Genomic DNA, 19582 nt, shown 5'->3' with positions numbered 1-19582 from the left:
TTAATTATGACAAAAGTAATTAAAATGTATGAGACCAATTAAGATTTGAGTAATAGCTGAATTTATTTTATGCTTACTAAATTATCACCCCATAGATTAAAATTTATATGTATAATTCTATTTTAATTTCCATGAAATTAAGTACTTTTATTATTTCCATTATCTAGTTGAGGAAACTCAGTTTGAAAATGTTAAATAACTTTCCTAAGGTTACACAGGAAGTAGTCGAATCAGGTATGAACCCAGGCTGGTTAAAATTTGTCTATTCTTTTAGTAACCATTGCTGTAAATGAAATGCTAATTATAACAAATTAGATGGTCATTACAATGAGTACATGTGTAAGTGGGGGATAACAGGTTAGCCTTTCAGCTTTCTGGAAGTTGTTACATAAAAGAGGCACTTCCTTAGTCACATAGTTTACAATATCTTTCAGTTAAATGAGGCCATCTTTAAGACCATTTTTTAAAATGAGAAATATATTTTTTTCTGATAGAACAAGGAAAAAATATCAAGGAATCAAAGTAATAAATTAAATTACCTATTGTAAATTTATTAAACATTTTTATTATTTCCAGTTAAACCATTGCTTTAACGAAGTACTTGAAGTGCCATTCTAATCACTATTAAAATATCATATGATTAATATTTAGAACAAATTATTAAAGTTTGTTTTCTTCAAGTACATCAAATAATTTTATAATGTAATATTTTCTCAAATGGAATATTATGGAATGAAAAATTATTATTTTCAACACAACATAGAGCTTAATCACATTTCAACCTAGAGTTAATATGTTCACTCAGGATCACCCAACAATGTGTCAGGTTCACTCTAAACTCCCAAGACTTTTGGTTTTATATCCTTTTCTTTGTCTAAAATGTCTAGTGCCTCTGATGCTAGAACATTCAATCAATAAACAAACTAAGTTTTCCTGAAAAATTTTCAGGGTGTCCCCAAAGTATGGTAAAGCTGCTATATATTTTTTTATTCTTATGAGTTCTTTTTTTTAGTAGTTCTTTTTATTTATATGTGACAATAGAATATACTGTGACATAATTATAAAAGCAAGGAATATAATTTGTTCCAATTCAGACCCAGTATTTCCCCTTTCCCTTTATTCCTCCCACCTTCTGTTGCCTTCCCTCCACTCTACTGATCTTTCTGCTATTTACTTACATATTTTTTAAAAATCATTGTCACTGTGCTATATATATATATACACACACACACACACACACACACACATAGAAAGACCGGATTCATTCCACTGACTTTCCCTATCCTATCCCTCCTCCCTTCCTTTCATTCCCCTTTGTCTACTCTTCTGGTCTTGCTTCTGTTCTTTTTTTAAACCCCTCTCCCACTTATTTTGGATAAGCTTCTGCATATCAGAGAAAACATTTGACCTTTGACCTTTTGGAACTGGCTTATTTTTCTCAGATAGTCCCTAGTTCTATCCATTTACCAGCAAATGCCATAAAGTCTTCCTTCTATATAAGCTACTGGATTTTTTAGCATTATGGTAAAGAGCTAAGTTTAGCTACTATTAGAGATCATGCAAATTTCTAATCTTATAGGTAGATAAATGAGGAATCTTGGAAAACTGAATTATTTCCTGTCTATTCACAGAAATTTGTGGAAACTTTAATTCAACTACAATTATTTGCTAGATGACTGGTTGGTTATATCTGCCTTGTTTCTCAACTACAGTTTAGGAACATAGAACAACTTAGAAGAATAAAGTGTTCTTAAGTGTAAATAAAAATCAGTAAATCAGATTTACTCACAAAAGCCAAACTCTTACCTCTTGAAATAAGCATTAGTTTATGTTGCTGTAGAAAATGCAAAGTCAGTATTAATATACCGTAGATGTTATCCATTAATATTAGTGTTGCTTTTGGGGATAAATCTCTGAAGATTCTAGAGTCAAATGTGAATTCAAAAACACTGAGGATCATTCTTACATTCTCAAGGGAATATTGAGTAGTTCCCTTCACACAACCACAACTAATCTTCAAGGATTCTGTCAATTCTCAAGTGATCTTTTTTTCTTTTTAAGTAGATATTGGTACACTTTCATTTGATAATTATTGAAAGTATAATCAATTATTTCATAGCTAAATATTGGTTCTAAGTTTACTTTGTTAATTCAGGCTTAAAAATACTAAACTGCACCCAGAGAATTGGCATAAGCCTGTAATCCCAGAGACTCAGGAGGCTGAGGCAGGAAGATTTGAGTTCAAAACCCACCTCAGCAAAAGTGAGGCACTAAGCAATTCAGTGAGACCCTGTCTCTAAATAAAATACAAAATTGGGCTGGGGATGTGGCTCACTGGTCCAGTGTCCCTGAGTTCAATCCCTGGTACCAAAACAAAATAAAACTAAGCTATAAATATAACATGGTAGCTTATCTTTTTTTCATTACCACCTGTTCATTTTAAAGTATTTTATAGTGTTAGATCTAAGACACTCCCTTAGGTAACTTGAGGAATATGGGGAAGTTGACAAAATTGAATTTTAAATATCAAAATTATTTAAGATATGCACAAATTTTTATAGCCAACATCATAAAATAAAACCCTTTAAAGTTATACAGATGAGGAACTGTGAATTAAAGAGATTCTGATGACTTCCAGTTAAGACACAGTCTTACTTGTGTCATGTCCACATGCCACAAAGGATAACTATTGGTTAGTGGCTTATGTGAGGCAAAGAAGGATGGTAGAAACAATGACTTCAACCTGAAGACTCAATCTAACTCTCTTGCTAATCCTAATTTTAAAAATCCTGCCTTGCCCTCCAGATGCCCCCTTGATGGAAAAGGCTGACCATAAATAGTACTGACCAACTTTCATTTGAAGCTTACTCTGCCAAGCACTGTGCATTAGCTTTGCACACCTCATCACATTTCAACCTCACAATGATTTGGTAAAGCAAGTATTCCCATTATCCTGGATTAATAGAGAAAGCTTACTTTAATCTACTTGTCAACACATACTCAATTGGTAAAAGTAAATCCAGGTTTAAAATTTGGGGCAGACTGGGTATTAGAATGTGTACCCTGAATTTGTGCTGTCACCAAGATTTAAGTGCCCCGTGATGACCACTGGTTCACAACTAATCTCTGATGAATTATTTTTCTCTCTCCACTCTCAACACTCCACCAAAGTTCCTCCAACTAGCAAAGCCTACAGTCTGATCCTGAGCACTAAGGGTGGTTTCCTCTCATTTCCTCTCGTGTGTTTGCCAGTGAGTCTATTGATCTTACCTCCTATGACCCTGTAAAATGTGTCCACTTCTACCCATCTCTGCACTGATTTTTCTATGTTCATGATATTCTTTTGCATAACAGCCAGAATGAGTTATTTCTTGAAAGAAATTAACTTCACTCATTTTTATTGGTATCAAATAATTGCCTGCTGTAAGTTAAAATGACTCATAAAAAAAGGCAATGGGCCAGTGCCACATCAATACAAATCTAAAGCTCCCTTCAGGTAACCATCTTTTATTCTTTTAACTATTTTGTGATTGAGATACTTCAGAGTATGAAAATCATACAGTTTGCTAGGGAAAAAATAGTATTTATGTGTTCCTGCTATTTTCCCTATTTAATTTGAACATAATGGGTACAAGGAAAAAACTAATGGTTTTCCTGGGGGTGAACAGATCTGTACAGAAGATAGTTGTTGAATTTAAGTTCCAAATAATAATATTAAATGCTTCAAATGTCAAAAAAGGAATAAACTTTAATGCAATATTTTATTTCAATGAGAGAATAAAAATCATTTCTCACAGACAAGAAAATTTTGTGATATTGAGTTTAAAAGTTGTATAAAAATAAGCAAGTATAGGGCCTGGGGGTATAGCTCAGGAATAGAGCACTTGCCTACCATACAAGATTCCCTGAGTTCCATTCCAGCACCACACACATACACACTCTAAAATACAGTTAAATGGGGCTGGGCTTGTGGCTCAGGTGTACAGCACTCACCTAACATGTGCAAGGTCCTGGGTTCAATCCTCAGCACCACATAAAAATAAAAATACAATTAAATGTGTAAGAATTTTCAAATAGACTGTATTGTATTACAATATTACAATGCCTCTTGCCATGTTGAGATTTCCAATTGTATCAAAACTGTATCAATATTTGGTATTATTAAGCTTTAAATTTAACCAAAGTAGAATTTTACACGAGTTTTATTTTACAATAAGCTACTCAACTTTATTACAGCAAAATAGAGCATAAATATAAATTTTATCTTGAAAAAAATTATGGTTTCAGTTTCTTTAATAAATAATCATGTATATTTTCCCAACATTTTATTCATATCTTATACATAACAAGATGTAACAACTACTAGCTCCGTTCACTCTCATCTTAACAATGTAAGAGTAATTTGAAAATGCTTAATCACATTTGTTTTCAGGAAATTGCAAATTAGAACATAATAGATACTACTACACAGTTTAAAGCTTAATAATACCAAATACTGATACAGTTTTGTTACAGCTGGAAATTTCAACATGGCAAGAAGCATTGTAATACAATACAATCTATTTGAAAAATGGTTTGAAAATTCTTTTACATTTAAACACTGTTATTTATGTGCAGTGGTGCACGCCTGTAGATCCAGTAGCTCTGGAGGCTGAGGCAGGAGGATTGTGAGTTTGAGACCAGTCCTCAGCAGCTTATTAAGACGGTATCTCAAAAATAAAACATAAAAAATGACCAGGGCTGTAGGTCAGTGGTGGGGTGTCCCTGAGTTCAATTTCCAGCACTAACAACAAGTTAAGTAAATAAATTTAAAAAAACCCACCCATAGACAAATGGAAAATTATATCCACACAGATGACTCCAATGTTCACAGAAGCTCTATCCACAATAGCACAAATCTGGAAACAATGCTGAAGGCCACCAACTGGTGAGTGAATAAAAAAGCTGGCATTATCTGTGTAATGAAAAATGACTCAGCAATAAAAAGAAACACACTGTTGATGCACCCATTATCTGTGAATCTCAAAATAGCAATGCTGAGAGAAGTTAGATGTGATAGTCTATATTTTACATGATTTTCATTCTATAAAATTACAGAAAGAGAATCTAATCTATTTTGTTCAAAAAGCAAACCTGGAGTTGCCTTGGGCCAGCAGAGGGGGAAAAAAATGGATTTCAAAGGGGCAGAAATAATCAATTGAGAGGTGATTGAAATGTATTTTTATTTGATTGTGTGTGGTTTTGCTTACATGGGTGTAAAATACATTTTAAATAAATGTGTTCATTTTAATTCTGAAAATCTGTAAAAAGTCCTCAAACCTGTGGTTTGAAAACACACAATCTTTCCTTGATGGTATTTTTCTTAGTTTTGATGTATGTATTGCAGGGTGCTATATGTGCTATACCTTGTGCTACATGGATATATACATTTGTCTAAAATTCTCAAACTATATGCCTAACATTTATGCATTATATGAAACTATATTTCAATAAATAATGTAAAATAAAAATTTAAAAATCCCCTTTCTGGGAGCTTAGTGGGATTTTGAAAGGAAGTAAAATTAGATGCACATAACTAATTTACCATGTTTATGCAGAAGTCCTTCCATATTAATTATAAAATTAATTTGTAATTTCTTTTAAAAAATCCAACTGGAATTTTATTTGAAATTAACCACACAAGTATGTTAGGATTAATATCATGGGATTGACATCTTTATTATGTTGAATTTCCCAATCCAGAAGATGATATATACTTGCTTTCATTTCATGAGTTCAGGTTGCTTTTGATTTCATGGATGTAAACAATAGAAAAACCTGTCAACAAAAATTAACATATTTATCACTTCCAGTGTATTTAATTAGTTCATATACATCTAATTACAGTCTGAAACTATTTTCCTACAGTTTGAAATTTTTCCTCTATATTTTTATTGATGTTTCAGTCCACATACAAAAAATTATTGCCTGTTTTATTTGAAAACATTTATTTTCCTTAATTTTTGAAAGATATCTGCATAGGCTTAAAATTGTTTTTTGACAGGTTTTTCCTTTTACATCTAGAAATTTTTCATTCCAGTATTTTCCAGCTTTCAGCAGTAATTAATCACATCATTGCTCTCTCTGTGTATAATGTGTGTGTGTGTTTTTTAAAAGAGAGAGAGAGAGAGAGAGAGAGAGAGAGAGAATTTTTTAATATTTATTTTTTAGTTTTCGGTGGACACAACGTCTTTATTTTATTTGTATGTGGTGCTGAGGATGGAACCCAGTGCCCCGCACATGCCAGGCGAGCGCACTACCACTTGAGCCACATCCCCGGCCGTGTGTGTTTTTAATGGTATTAAATTTTAATTTTTTTTTAACTGGCAATGCAGCCACAGTGCAAAAGCAACGAAATTTACATTTTCTTACCATTGCAAAAATAAGTAGCAATAATACAAATGCTGTTCAGTTGTTTATGTTGTTTTTAAAACAGTTGTTTATGTTGCTGAGGCAGCACACCAATAGTAGGTTGCATTTGTGGCTGTCTTATTCATGATGTGTCTACATTCAGGGACAAACACCTAATTGTTTTATTTTCTATTTAAATTCAAATATATTTGTACCCTAATAATGAAATATTGAGTTATATGTTATTTTATATTTAATTATTCTTTTTTCTTCTCCCTACATAAATAATTAAGAAATTGTATTGAAATGTGTTCTTATACTATGGCACCTTTGAAGATTTCTTCACTTTTAGCTTTTGGCATGGTAGTATTGTGCTCATAACTTGTGTGTATGTGTGTGTGTGTGTGTGTGTGTGTGAGAGAGAGAGAGAGAGAGAGAGAGAGAGAGAGAGAGAGAGAGTGTGTATCTTGCTTATTATTCACTGAGATTCCCCCCCCCCTTAGGTTAACAGTTTTTACTAGATTTGGAACATTTTTAATAATTTATTCTTCAACTATTTTTATGACCTTTCATTCTCTCTGCTTCTCTGAGCCTCCCATAATATATATGTTGGACTATTTGATATTGTTCCACAGGTCTACTGTCTTTGCTGATTTTTTAAAAATTCTGTTTTCTCTCAGTTCATTATATTGTATTTTTTTACTTCTCTTTTTCTTTATTTTTAATTGACATAATTGCATGTATTTATTTATAACATGACATGATGTTCTGAAGTGTATATGCATTATGGAATGGTTAAATCTAGATAATCAACATATGCATTACCTCACATAGTTATCATTATTGTGGTTAAAGTATGACTGTCTGGCCACTGAGGCCTCCTGGGTTGTGGCTCAGTGGTAGAGCACTTGCCTAGGACATGTGAGGTATGGGAATCTATCCTTAGCAACACATTAAAATAAATAAATAAAATAAAGATATTGTGTCCATATGCAATTGAAAACTTTTTTTAAAAAAGGATTTATCTAAACCCAAGTTTGCTGTAATCAGTCAGCAGCTATGCACATTAGAGATCAAGCCCATATCATGGAGTAATGGGTTCCCACGGTGGCACAAGAGCAGATTTTGAGGCTCAGTCTGCAGGTACCAGCCTAGAATCAGGAGTGGTAGAGGTTTATTCAATGTTGGATTTTACTGAGGTCTGTCCAGTGCTAGTTCATACTGTGTTGAAGACTAAGGCAGAACCCTATGTTTATTTCTCTCTTTTTTCCCAAGCTCATGATGTCTGCCTGTGCTGGGGGAGGGGGGGAGGAGGTGCAGGTTATGCAAAGCTGTCGATCCTGCCCACTTCAGCACATTATTTCTTATTATTGTGCTCTAACCAAGTACTGTGATCTATCACCTGATTTCTGTAGCTTTTATGAAGGTATTTTCATGCCTGGATAGATGTTCAAATTGATTGTTCTGTGGGGTAATAATCATTAGAGTTCTATACTGCAGTTTTCTCTGCCTTAATGAAATTAATCTAACTAAAGATGGGAGGGATTTCTAAGAGGTCCAAGCAGGTGAAAGAAAAAGTGAATAAATGTGATGATATAGAGGTGACTTAATATAATGCTTCCTCAGAAGATTGGCAGGAATAGTATTCATATACACCCCCAAACAAAGGGTACCTTCTTCTGAGATTCATCAGCTCCTCTGTTTTGTGTGATGGGATTATAGCTACCTCTGGTCCATTTGGGTTTCCATTTATTAAAAAAGAAACATCTCTGATCTATTCTGGTTGCCATTTATAAAAAGAAAAATTTTTAAAAAGAACCATCTTTTTCCATCTCTTCACTTTCAGTCGATACATATCCTTAAAGCTTAAGGGAGTTTCTTCGATGAGTATATACTTGGGCATCTTTTATAAAGCTTTTTATTTTTATTTTTTATTTTTGGTACCAGAGATTGAACCCAGGGACACTTAACCACTTAGTTACACCCCACCTCCTTTTTTTTATGTATATGTATTTTTTGAGACAGGATCTCACTAAGTTGCTTAGGACCTTGCTAAGTTGCTGAGGCTGGCTTTGAATTCAAGATCCTCCTGCCTCAGCCTCCCAAGTCACGGGGATTACAAGCATGAGCCACCACACTCAATTTAAAAAGCCTTTTCAAACCAGTCCTGGTGGTTCACACCTGTAATCCCACAAATTCCAGGCCAGCCTCAGCAATTTAGCAAAACCATTTCTTAAACAAACAAACAAATAAATAAGAATATAGCTCAGTGTCAGAACATCACTAGGTTCGATCCCCAGTTCACTGCCCCCCACCCCACAAATCTTTTCACCATCTTTATGTCTTTGACATACTTAGTCCATTTGTAATTAAAGTAATTATTGATAGGTAAGTATTTATTACTGACATTCAGGTAATTGTTTTGTGGTTGTTTTACATATCACTTGTCCTTTCTTCTTCTCTTGCGGTTGTCCTTTGGATTGATAATCTTCTGTAGTGAAATACTTTGATTCCTTTCTCTTTATCCTTTGTGTATTTCTTATAAATATTTACTTTGCAGTTTTTATCTTTCTTGCTAAGCTCCTCTCTAAGAACCAGTTGAAGAATTTTTAAAAATTTGAATTTAATTGGTAACTACTCTGCTAAACAATGTTATTGAATTATTCCTTTCTAATTTCTGGCATATTAAGCTAATGCTATACCATAGTCCCTTCTTTTTCAATTTTGGAGATGATAAAAGTTACATTCCATGAGGACAGACATCTCTGGCTGTATTTCACTCATATTTCTGATAGCCTAGGCAAGTGCCTGGAATTGTATTCTGAATAAACACTCATAGTATTCTGAATAAATAATGAGCTAATGAATGAAATGATTCACGCTTTAGGTTACTGTTATCAGGAATATGGTTAAAAACATTATTTTGATGTGTAACCTGCACATATTTCTTTATAATATGGATGGACAGTGTTCTTAGCTCCATTTTTCTAGCAAGAAATGATATTGATATGGTTTGTTAATCTTCCTGGAGCTAGCTGACATTGCATTTGGAAGAGCAGAGGATGAACACAAAGCAGATAGACCAATGGTTTAGAAGTAGAGAGACACAGAGCTGTAGCATCATCCAGCCCCATATGTCTTTGGCACATTGTATCATTACCACAAAAAAAGCAAAGATGTGAACTCAAACTTCATGAAATGTCCAATAAATTAATGTGTAAGAAAAATACCAATATCTAATAACACGGACCAATTAGCAAGAAGCAGAAATCCTAGCACCACGAGGAACAAGTACAGTATGGCCTGTAGACATAGATTCAGATGTATGACTACATGACTGGCAATGATGGCTAAGGATTATAACTGTTTTTCAGGAATCTGGGCCAGTAGTCAGAACATGGTGCTTATGCTTCATTGTTTTTTAAATTTTTGAGTGTGCATAGTTAAGCACATGCAGTCCTTATTCCTGTGTTCATTGGCACTCTGTCTTCTCACAAGTTTTCCAAAAGAAGATACTTAGCAATACTCAGGCTAGTATTTTAGTAAAAGAATGATCTCAGGGAGGGAGATAAACAGAAGGAGGCATTGGAAGGCTGTAGATGAGGATGCAGTACCAGCTGAAGTGCAGTTTCAGCCCCAGCCCACAGGTAACAGAAGCATGAATGGTACCTCAGATTGGTCCAAACTTGCAGCAACAGGACATTTTTGCTATTATTGTTTTGAAATCACTGTGTCATTCAGCAGGTGGCTATGTGCACTTTCAGATGTTTCTATTCTAATTGTCTTGGCTGATCCCCTGTAAAACAAAGGCTCTAAAACACTACCTAACTTCACTACCTAACTTCAAAAAGTTCTTTAATTTATTATGTACTGCTTTCTAGACTCCTACACGGCATAACATAGCAAATTCTGGAACCCAGTGGAGATCATTCAAAGAAAGTACCTCTCCTGGTAGGCTTCCTTCTTAATAGCTGTGCTTTCTCTGTTTTCATGCATGATGCAAACAGGACTTCATGGATGAGGTGTCATTTTTTCTGAGCCTTAAAGGACAAAATTTTGTGTAGGTAGAATCAGGAAAAGGACTTTTCAGACTGAAGGAACAGAAAAAATAATAAGGAAAAGGCAGGATTTAACTAGAAAACAATGTGTTGCTTGAGTTGTTTGAAGCATTGAGTTTATGAAAACGGATACTGACTTGTTAGAACATTAGGTAGAAGATAGTACAGATGGTTAGTGATTTGAGGGCAAGATGATGATACAGGGAATTAGGAGCCACTTGTGCTTATTACAATGATGGTGCTTAACTGGGGATGGATGAAAATGACTTTCCTTTTCATCAAGGTCTTCTGCAGAGTTGAACCCATGAGAAAGCAATCCCAGGAAACATACTTTATGCTCATTTTCTTCCTACCCTCCTCCTGTTTCCCCAGGTACTAAGTTCTCTTGACACCCCATTCCCTGTCCTATGAATGGGGTAGAAGAGACCAGAGAGACTTGGCAGATTTTCAGAATTATAAAATAAATGATATTGGGCAGAATGTAAAATATTACTGTGGGAATCATCTACATTCTAAGATATATTTTTCACAAGTTGAATTCAAATCATTTCTATGTTACACACATCATTGAAAGCTCCCCATGGTGTGTGAAGATTAAAAATCATTTTTTTTTGTGGCCACAGATTGGGCAATACAGAGGCAAGACTCCTTGTATCTAAAGTAGGAGTCTCAAGATAATGGTTCCCAATGACCCCAGGACTCTCATTAAAATTTTTCATTTTCCCGAAATGAGGATGGCACTACCTTTCATGTTACGGAGATTCTAAATTCATAAGGGACTCATTATGAGCATTCAAAATCACCTTAAATATTATCCCAGCACTAAGAGATATGTAAAATAAGAGTAAGAAGTATATAGTGGAGATATGAGACTAAATTATTTCTCCAGATTAATTACCTTATGATTTTAAAGAGACTGGAAAGTGAGTGGAGGGAGTTTTAGATTGTTCTTACTCTTTACAATGAACATCATTCTATAACTTTCAATAATCAAATACTTGTGGGTGTCCATAGCCTTATACAAGGTTTCAAAGAAACTATGGACACAGATAAGCTGGAAATTAAGAAAGTTGCCAATTCCTTATTTTAGATATAGAGCAAACTCAGAAAACTGTATGGGGAAAGTTTGAAGATCTGAAAACGGAGAGTGAATGTCAAACTCCAGAAGCCTGGTGTAAAAGAGGGTAAGTTTTGAGAAAAATAAACAGAAGAGTTTATCCAACATTGTAAGTATCTTGTTCTCCAGCAGTTGCCAGGATTGTTGTGGAGAATGGAAATAATGTCATGCCGACCTTATCTTATATTGTGGCTGTACTTAAATAGCATGAAGAAATCATAATTTACCTTTGACACACAAGAAAACTATCACAGAATCGAAAGATTCTCAATCAAAATCACAGAGAAATATTGTCAAACAATACATACCCTGATATCAGGGAGACAGTTGCCAAAAACTTGTGGAGGGTGTTAGTATGTAGAGGTGAATTATTCTGATAAAACTTTCCTAGTAATTCTAATACACCTCTGGGCAGCAGTCTACTTATAGGTTGAGTGTGAATTGATTCTATAGTAAATAGGTATAGTCACGATTGTGCAGAAATGAGAGTTGCTTTCTCCTAGGCTCTATGCCACCACTGTTACAATTTTAAGAAGTTTTTTGTTTGCTTCTGTTGTTATTTGACATTCATAAATTAAATTAAGAAAGCATTTAGAATACACATATTCTTCCATTCATATTGCTAGGTGCCACAGTTCTTAAAATCTGTTTATAGAGCAATCAACTAACTTTAGCACATATAAAAAAAGGCAAAGGAAAACAATGTATTGGAAAGGAATTATAAGCTGAAGTCCAGCTTATAAAAAACATTTTATCACAATACAATGACACGTTAGTTCAGAAGAAATGATGAAAAACCAAGGAGGAGCCTTCCAAGGAGGAATGATATTTGCATTGTCTTTTCAAGAAAGCTGTGTTTTTAGTAGGCAGAGAAAAGCAGGCTAGAGAAAATAACATGCAAAGTGGACAAACCAAGAAATGACATGCTGTATTTGAGAAGCTGAGGGATGTTTCTCCAATATGGTTGATGGACAGGTAACACCTTGAACCCATACTAGAGCACTTGCACTTGGGGAAGCTTAGAATAAACTAGCCATGCAAGTGGTTCTCCAGACATTCAATGCCCTGCAGTAAGTATGCTCCAAAGTATGTAAGTATGAACCTACCAACTGTATCATTTTGGCAAATCAAATATTTCAGTTTAATAATATTTATATCTTACAGTAGCTATAAGGATATTTGAAACATGCAAAAAGGTAGAAGTTATGAGTATATCTAGTTTGTAAGAAAAGGGGATCTAAAAGATGTTTATAGTGAAGAGACAGCACATTTATAGATAGGAAATTAAAAAGCTGGTAGAGGTGAGACTAGGTCTAGGAGAAGGAAGCACATATAATATTCACCCCATAGGATAGATGTAGGGCAATAGCAGAGGGGATAAAAATAACCAAGGTGTCGATAAACAGAATACTGTAATTATGGAAGTGACTTATTGGGGTAAAAAATGTGGAAAGAGTGAAAATGTGTTGGATAGTAGCACTCTGATGTCTATAAATCAGGAAACAGGAAAAACCTCTGATATGCGAGGGATATGGTTACTTGTGTTCTGAAAATTTTGCGTCCAGTACTTGGAGAACATTCTGAAACTGGAGATGTGCCAAAGGAAATTTAAGTCTTTTCTTATAGAGACCGGAATTGGGGAGTGGTACAAAATGAGTGGTAGCAGAAGCAATAAGAATGGAAATTTTGCTTTAGGAGTGAATCGACTGAGAAATTTTCAGAGGAAAGAGCCTTTGTGGAGTGGTCTCAAAGAGAAGCCTCATGAATCTTGATTGAAGATTGCTTGAGTAGATTTATGGCCCACCTCAGGATATCTGTAGTTGTTGTGGGCCAGCCATGGGCTGTGGGGTGTGAACTATGAGCGTGAGTATACAAGGGGACTGGACTGACGTTGCCTCTCTGTGTGGACTGGAGACATATGTGTCCTTTTTGCTGGCTCTGCCCATGATCCACACACAGCACATGAGATGGGCGTGGCTTTCCAAGATGACCATAAGACATCATGAAGCTAGACTCAACCCCCTGAAACCTGACCCCCCTCATTGGGGTGGAACTTTCTCAGTGTCTTCCCCTCAATAAAAAAGGGCTTCAGAATGTCCTCCTCCTCTTTTTTGTCTGCCTCTCTTGTGGGGGCTGGAGTAGAAGGGCCTTTGCTGAAGAATCCCAAGAAAAAGATATTGTTTCTGTCTTGATGTGATTATTCCATGCCAACCCAATTCACCTGCGGTGATCCTGAATGACTTAGTCGCTTGTCACGGCATGCAGTAGCTAAGCCCTGTGCCTGCGATGTTCTTTCCTCTGATTTTCACGTGTTCTCTGCATGTTGTCATTCTATACTCCATTTACGTATGTCACCTCCTCAGAGAGGGCTTCCCTGACTGCACAAACAACAGTAGTCATGAACTCTCACCTCACAGACGTCCTATATCTCTGGTTCCACATTGTGTTTCCCATTCCTAAATCATTGATATTTCATTAATATCTATTGAATTTATGATCTCCAATAGTCATGCAAACACTCCACACCTCGTGTTTTATAAAATCAGAGTGACAAATCCTCATATAAACTTGTGAGGACTACAGGAGCCAGCTCTGTCTAGCCCTTGTATATTGTCTGGCACATTGTAGGTATTGAGTAGGTGTTGGCCACCTGCCTTGGCTTCTCTTGTATTCTTTGACCATAGTGGCAATGCAAATACAAGACAGTAACTCTTTGGCTAATAACAGAATTATTTTCTCTTTTGTCTTAATTCCTCTTTCACCTTTGTAAATCCTTCAGAATAATTACCAACCATTACCTCTCTTTTTACACACCTGCTTCCTCGTCACTTTTTTCCCTTCATCTTTAAGAGAAGCCAAGGTTAAAACAAAAATTTTATGGGAAGTCCTCATAACATTTTTCTGCCCTCATCGCCTTTGTGGATTGTATGTTTAAAGAACAATCAAACTAGAAGTTTGCTTGCCAAATTGATCTGAGGAAATTGAGTCTTTCAGATATGTACAACAAAGCAAACCAGTCAAGTACACTAGCTACAAAGTGTCCTGGAGGTTCTGCTAACAACTCAAAAGTTGATCAGAATATAACCAAATTTCCCATTCTGGAATGAGACAGTATCTTCAAAAAAGATCCACGTTAGCCCATCATATTATCTTGGGATACGCACATGGGAAAAAACTTCATTGACAAGTTCTTAAGAACTGAAACTTTACCGATATGTTTTAAGAACTATTATATTAAGAACAATTAATCTTATACATCTCAAGATTCAGTTATTATCAAATATAGAAGCCCAGAGATTGCAACAAGTTAAATTAATTTATTTGATTTAATCATTGTCAAAAATATCATCCTTGGAGCCATCATATGTGGAAAGCAAAGATGAAAGAAATTTGGAAGTTCTTTTCAAAAATTTTACTGATCTCTCCAGAATTTTTAAACATTATATTAATATTAAATTATTTAAGTTATTGAATTATCTTATTCTATCAATATTTTACTAGGGACTCCTGAGTGCCAGGGTATCATTATATTTTTAAACAGATTTGAAAAATGTGTCAAAATCAGTTGGTAAGACTTTTATTAGTATTTTGTCTCTTCCTTGCAGATCCAGAATGCAGAAAAGAGAGGGAAAGAGTACTTTTCTGAGTAGAATCCAAGAAGATACTTGGACGCCCTCTGTGGCATTTATACACATTCTCATGCTAGAATCATTCCCCTCATCATTCAGACTCCTGATCCTGACTTTTGTCAAGTACATTTAAGTCTCTTTACTAAAATTCTATAAGAGTTGCCTTATAGAATTTGTCCAGGGGCTCAAAATTAAAGTCCAGGCAGCATTAGTATCTAAGGAGATTTTTCCAATTATCTCCGAGTCTTGACCAAGACCATCTGTGTTATTGGTACCAAGTGTCTATGCCTAACAGGAAAATGGGCAATCACTCAGCAGTAAACACATTCCTTCTGTGGGGATTTTCCAGTTTCCCAGACCTGCAGAATCTCCTCTTTGTAGTGATTTTCTCCTCCCATGTGACCATCCTGCTTGCAAATGTGTCCATAATGGTGGCCATCAAGCTCAGTCACAACCTCCACACCCCCATGTACTTTTTCCTCTTTGGCCTGTCCTTTTCAGAAACCTGTACCACGATAGTAATCATCCCCCGCATGCTAGTGGACTTGCTCTCAAAGAGCAAGATGATTTCTCTTCCTGAGTGTGCCACACAGATGTTTTTCTTCTTTGGTCTGGCAGCCAACAACTGTTTCATCATGGCTGCCATGTCCTATGACCGCTACACTGCCATCCACAACCCACTTCATTATCCCGTCCTGATGACGATAAAGATCTGCTTTCAGCTCATGATGGCCTCCTGGGTGGTTGGGTTCCTGATTTCTCTCTGCATCACCATCATTATATTCGACTTATCTTTTTGTGACTCCAACAATATCCAGCACTTCTTCTGTGACATTTCACCTGTGGTTCATCTTGCTTGTGATTACACTTCCCATGAAGCAATGGCTATTTTTGTGCTCTCTGCCTTTGTGTTGGTGGGAAGCTTTATTTTAATTATGATTTCCTATGTCTTCATTGTGTCCTTAGTTGTGAAGATGCCCTCTGCAAAGGGGAGGTATAAGGCCTTCTCGACTTGTTCCTCCCACCTCACGGTCGTGTCTATACACTATGGATTTGCTTGCTTTGTCTACCTGAGGCCCAAGAACAGTGATTCCTTCCATGAAGACATGCTGATGGCTGTCACATATACAGTGCTGACACCTCTGCTGAACCCCATAGTTTATAGTCTAAGGAACAAAGAAATGCAGATAGCCCTAAGGAAAGTAGTAGGGAGTGTAATTAAATTTTTTTCTTATTTGACAAATAAAAAAAATCTTAATGATTTTAAAAAAACTACTGCACACTAATGTTTAAAACTGAAAAAGTGGTTTATTTACAGTAAAAATCATCATTATGTATATGAAATAATTAAAGTGCTAATTGATATATTCTAGCCTCACCATTTTCCTACTGAAAATATTGCAGTTTTAAGATGTTTTTAAATGTCACACTATGTACGTGTGTGTGTGCGCGCTCACACATGTAGTAAACATGTTAAAATGCTATGAAATGCTATATTTTTGTGATATTATTTGCTTTGGGGGGAAAAGAAGATTTTGTATTAAAGAGAGATGGTAAGGAAGAAAGAAAAAGGAAGCAGGTAAGAAAAGAGGAGGGGAAGAAAGAAGGAAGTGAAGAAAGGAAGGGACGATGGGAGGGAGAGAAGGAGAAAGAATGAGAAAAAGAGATAACTCTTGTAATTAATTTTAACACAGTACAAACACATATAATTTGAATTAAATGTGACGATAGGAGCATCATCCAGAGAAAATTAAAGTCAACTTAAGAGAATAATTTGTTCAAGTCTATTCAAACACATTTTTGGAATTAGAATGGAATGGATGAATTTTGGGGGATTGAGGGACAGCCAAAAGAGCAATAGACTTTTTAACATACCAATTTCTGTGGACAATATTGAGAAATCTGTAAAGAGCTATTCTTCCTAATTCCTTAGAGCATAAATTAGGCCAGATGGTTTAACAATTATTTGGTTCAAATTCTCAAGGAACAGATAATTTTAAAGTGCTTAGACCATGGAGATAATATTATTTCAACTGTCTTAGATCAAGAAGGTAAATAACTTCTAATTTTTGGACCTCATAGTGCTAGAAAGTGCTGTGCATTGCTGCCTTCTGATTGTGTCTGTGATAGTGAGGTTCTGAAATGAATCGTGGGAAACCAGATGATGAAAGTCCACATGGTGATAGTGAGTGTGCAGTAGTGTATTATTGTGGGTTTGAATTGCATTTGCCGGATGATTAATGTCCAGCAACTTTTCATCAATTTATTGACCATTTATTTATCTAATTTGGAGAAATACATTTCCAAGTCCTTCCCCCACCATTTTTAATTAGATTATTTGTTTGAATTTTAAGCATTTTTATAATGATAAATACACATTCCTAATCAGATATAGGATATGAAAATATTTTCTTTCATTCTGAAAATTGTTTTTCTACTTTCTTTATTTTTCTGCTTTCTTTATAGTTTCCTTTGGAATGAAGGAAATTCAATTTTAATGAGGTTCAACTTATATGTTTTTCTCTTTTTGTTCATACTCTTAATGTCATAACCAGGAGTTAAGTTGGACTCATATCATACAAAAAAAATTAACTCAAAATAGATCAAAGCCCTAAATGGAAGATATTAAACTACAAAACCCTCATAACATGGGGGAAAAGTCTTCCTGATCTTATATTACATTGGTTCCTGGCTAGGAAGGGATCTGGGTAGGCCCCTTGGCTGATGTTAATGTTCTGCATGATAAGAGCTGCTCATGTTACACAGGCAAATGCATTTATCAGTAGACAGTGATTATACACTGAAGACACGCACGTTTCACTTCATGTAAATTTACATTAAATTTCATAAGACTTAGAAAACTGAAAGCCAAAGAGAGAACTGCAAACTCCAGACCAACCTGAAGTAGGTAGGGATCACTTGGACCAACCAAGCAGAACCTGCTACAGTGTTACAGATATGCTTATGAGCAGGCAAATACTAATATGCACTTATCAGGAAAAGTTGTTTAAAAGCCATGTGATGTTTTAGCAAATAGGAATGGAACTAGCAAGTATTAACCATTTATTTTCTGATGGGACTATATTTATAGCATTTTAACCCTGTCTCCCCCAAATAATACTTAGGAGGAAATAGTTATAAGGGAGAATAAATTATTTGCACTTAAGTATACAGTAGATAGAGCTTGGATATAAATGCAGGCCTAACTCTGCCCTGTTTTCTATCCAATTGAAAAATAGACACCACTATAACTCCAGATCTAATTTCTGGTATAGTTAGGTGATTTCATTGTATTAAAAGAACCAAGCAGGAAAGAATAATATATATAATATAATTATGTGTGATATATAATTATATAGTACATTTATATAACATATATAATACACTTGTGTATTATATAGTACATTTATACAATAATAGGTTATATATATAGGTTATACAATTTATATATGTAAACAATTTACATAGTTTCATCCATAATTTAATGGTTAATTTACTATAAATTATCATCAATTAGATTTTTTGTTTCCCCCCATTTTTCCTTTAACCACTAAGTGTACACACATTTGATTTTGTAATTATGTAATTGTCACCTGTAAAATCAACAAGCATTCCTTTGATGAAAAAAAATTAAGGAAATAAGATTTCATGTGTATGTAGGAAATCTGGAAAGCCATTTACAACCAGAAAAAAAATGAACCTCATGAATGTCTAATTTATGAAAATTTTATTACATTTCCTATCACCTGTAACTCAATAAAACATACTCTTTTGTTTTTCAGACAATTAAAATATCAATTACTTTTTCAAACACTGTAGAGAAGCTAAATCAAAGTTTACTTTTTTATTTTGATTGATTTGAAAAAAATAGAGTTTTCCTAAGATTTGGTAGTAAATAGCTACCATTTTTCCATGATTGAACTTTGCTTTATGAACAGGAATTAAGTGAAACTTCCAGAAATATTCTCTAGTTCAGCCTGGTGAAGAATGCAGTCCCAAAATGATCATTATTTTGATCACTTCTTGGGACTTGATTGAGTAACAATGTCCTGACTTTTCTTATGGCCAAGGGACAAGAAAGTCTGTGAAGTGACCTAAATTGAAGAGGCAGCCACAAATTGCTGTAGGTCTCATTGCCATCTCAAAGAAATATGCTCAACTCAGCCCACTACATCATTCTGCAAGGGTAGAGACTGACAAAACTAGGAAATAGGGTTCCTGTCAGTCTACAGAATTAATATGTATAGCCCAAGGTTGAATGTATCACAGAATACTAGACAGAAAACAACTCCTTCAATTTCTCCTGTTTCTCAGGATCTGACTGGAAGTAATGGGAATAATGACATATGACATTTTCCCAATCACTAGTTACTTTGAATATATGAAAA

At 34.9% G+C, this 19582-nt stretch overlaps 1 protein-coding gene across 1 annotated transcript; it reads left to right on the top strand.

Moving 5' to 3' along the window:
* Positions 1-15493: 15493 nt before the first annotated feature.
* Positions 15494-16480, top strand: LOC144254242 (olfactory receptor 10T2-like). Its single transcript, XM_077797259.1, has one exon. The coding sequence runs from the start codon at positions 15494-15496 to the stop codon at positions 16478-16480; it is 987 nt and encodes a 328-aa protein (XP_077653385.1).
* Positions 16481-19582: the final 3102 nt, after the last annotated feature.

Source organism: Urocitellus parryii, chromosome 4, assembly GCF_045843805.1.
Source record: "Urocitellus parryii isolate mUroPar1 chromosome 4, mUroPar1.hap1, whole genome shotgun sequence".
Taxonomy (NCBI): domain Eukaryota; kingdom Metazoa; phylum Chordata; class Mammalia; order Rodentia; family Sciuridae; genus Urocitellus; species Urocitellus parryii.
This window is presented reverse-complemented; position numbering and strand designations above follow the sequence as displayed.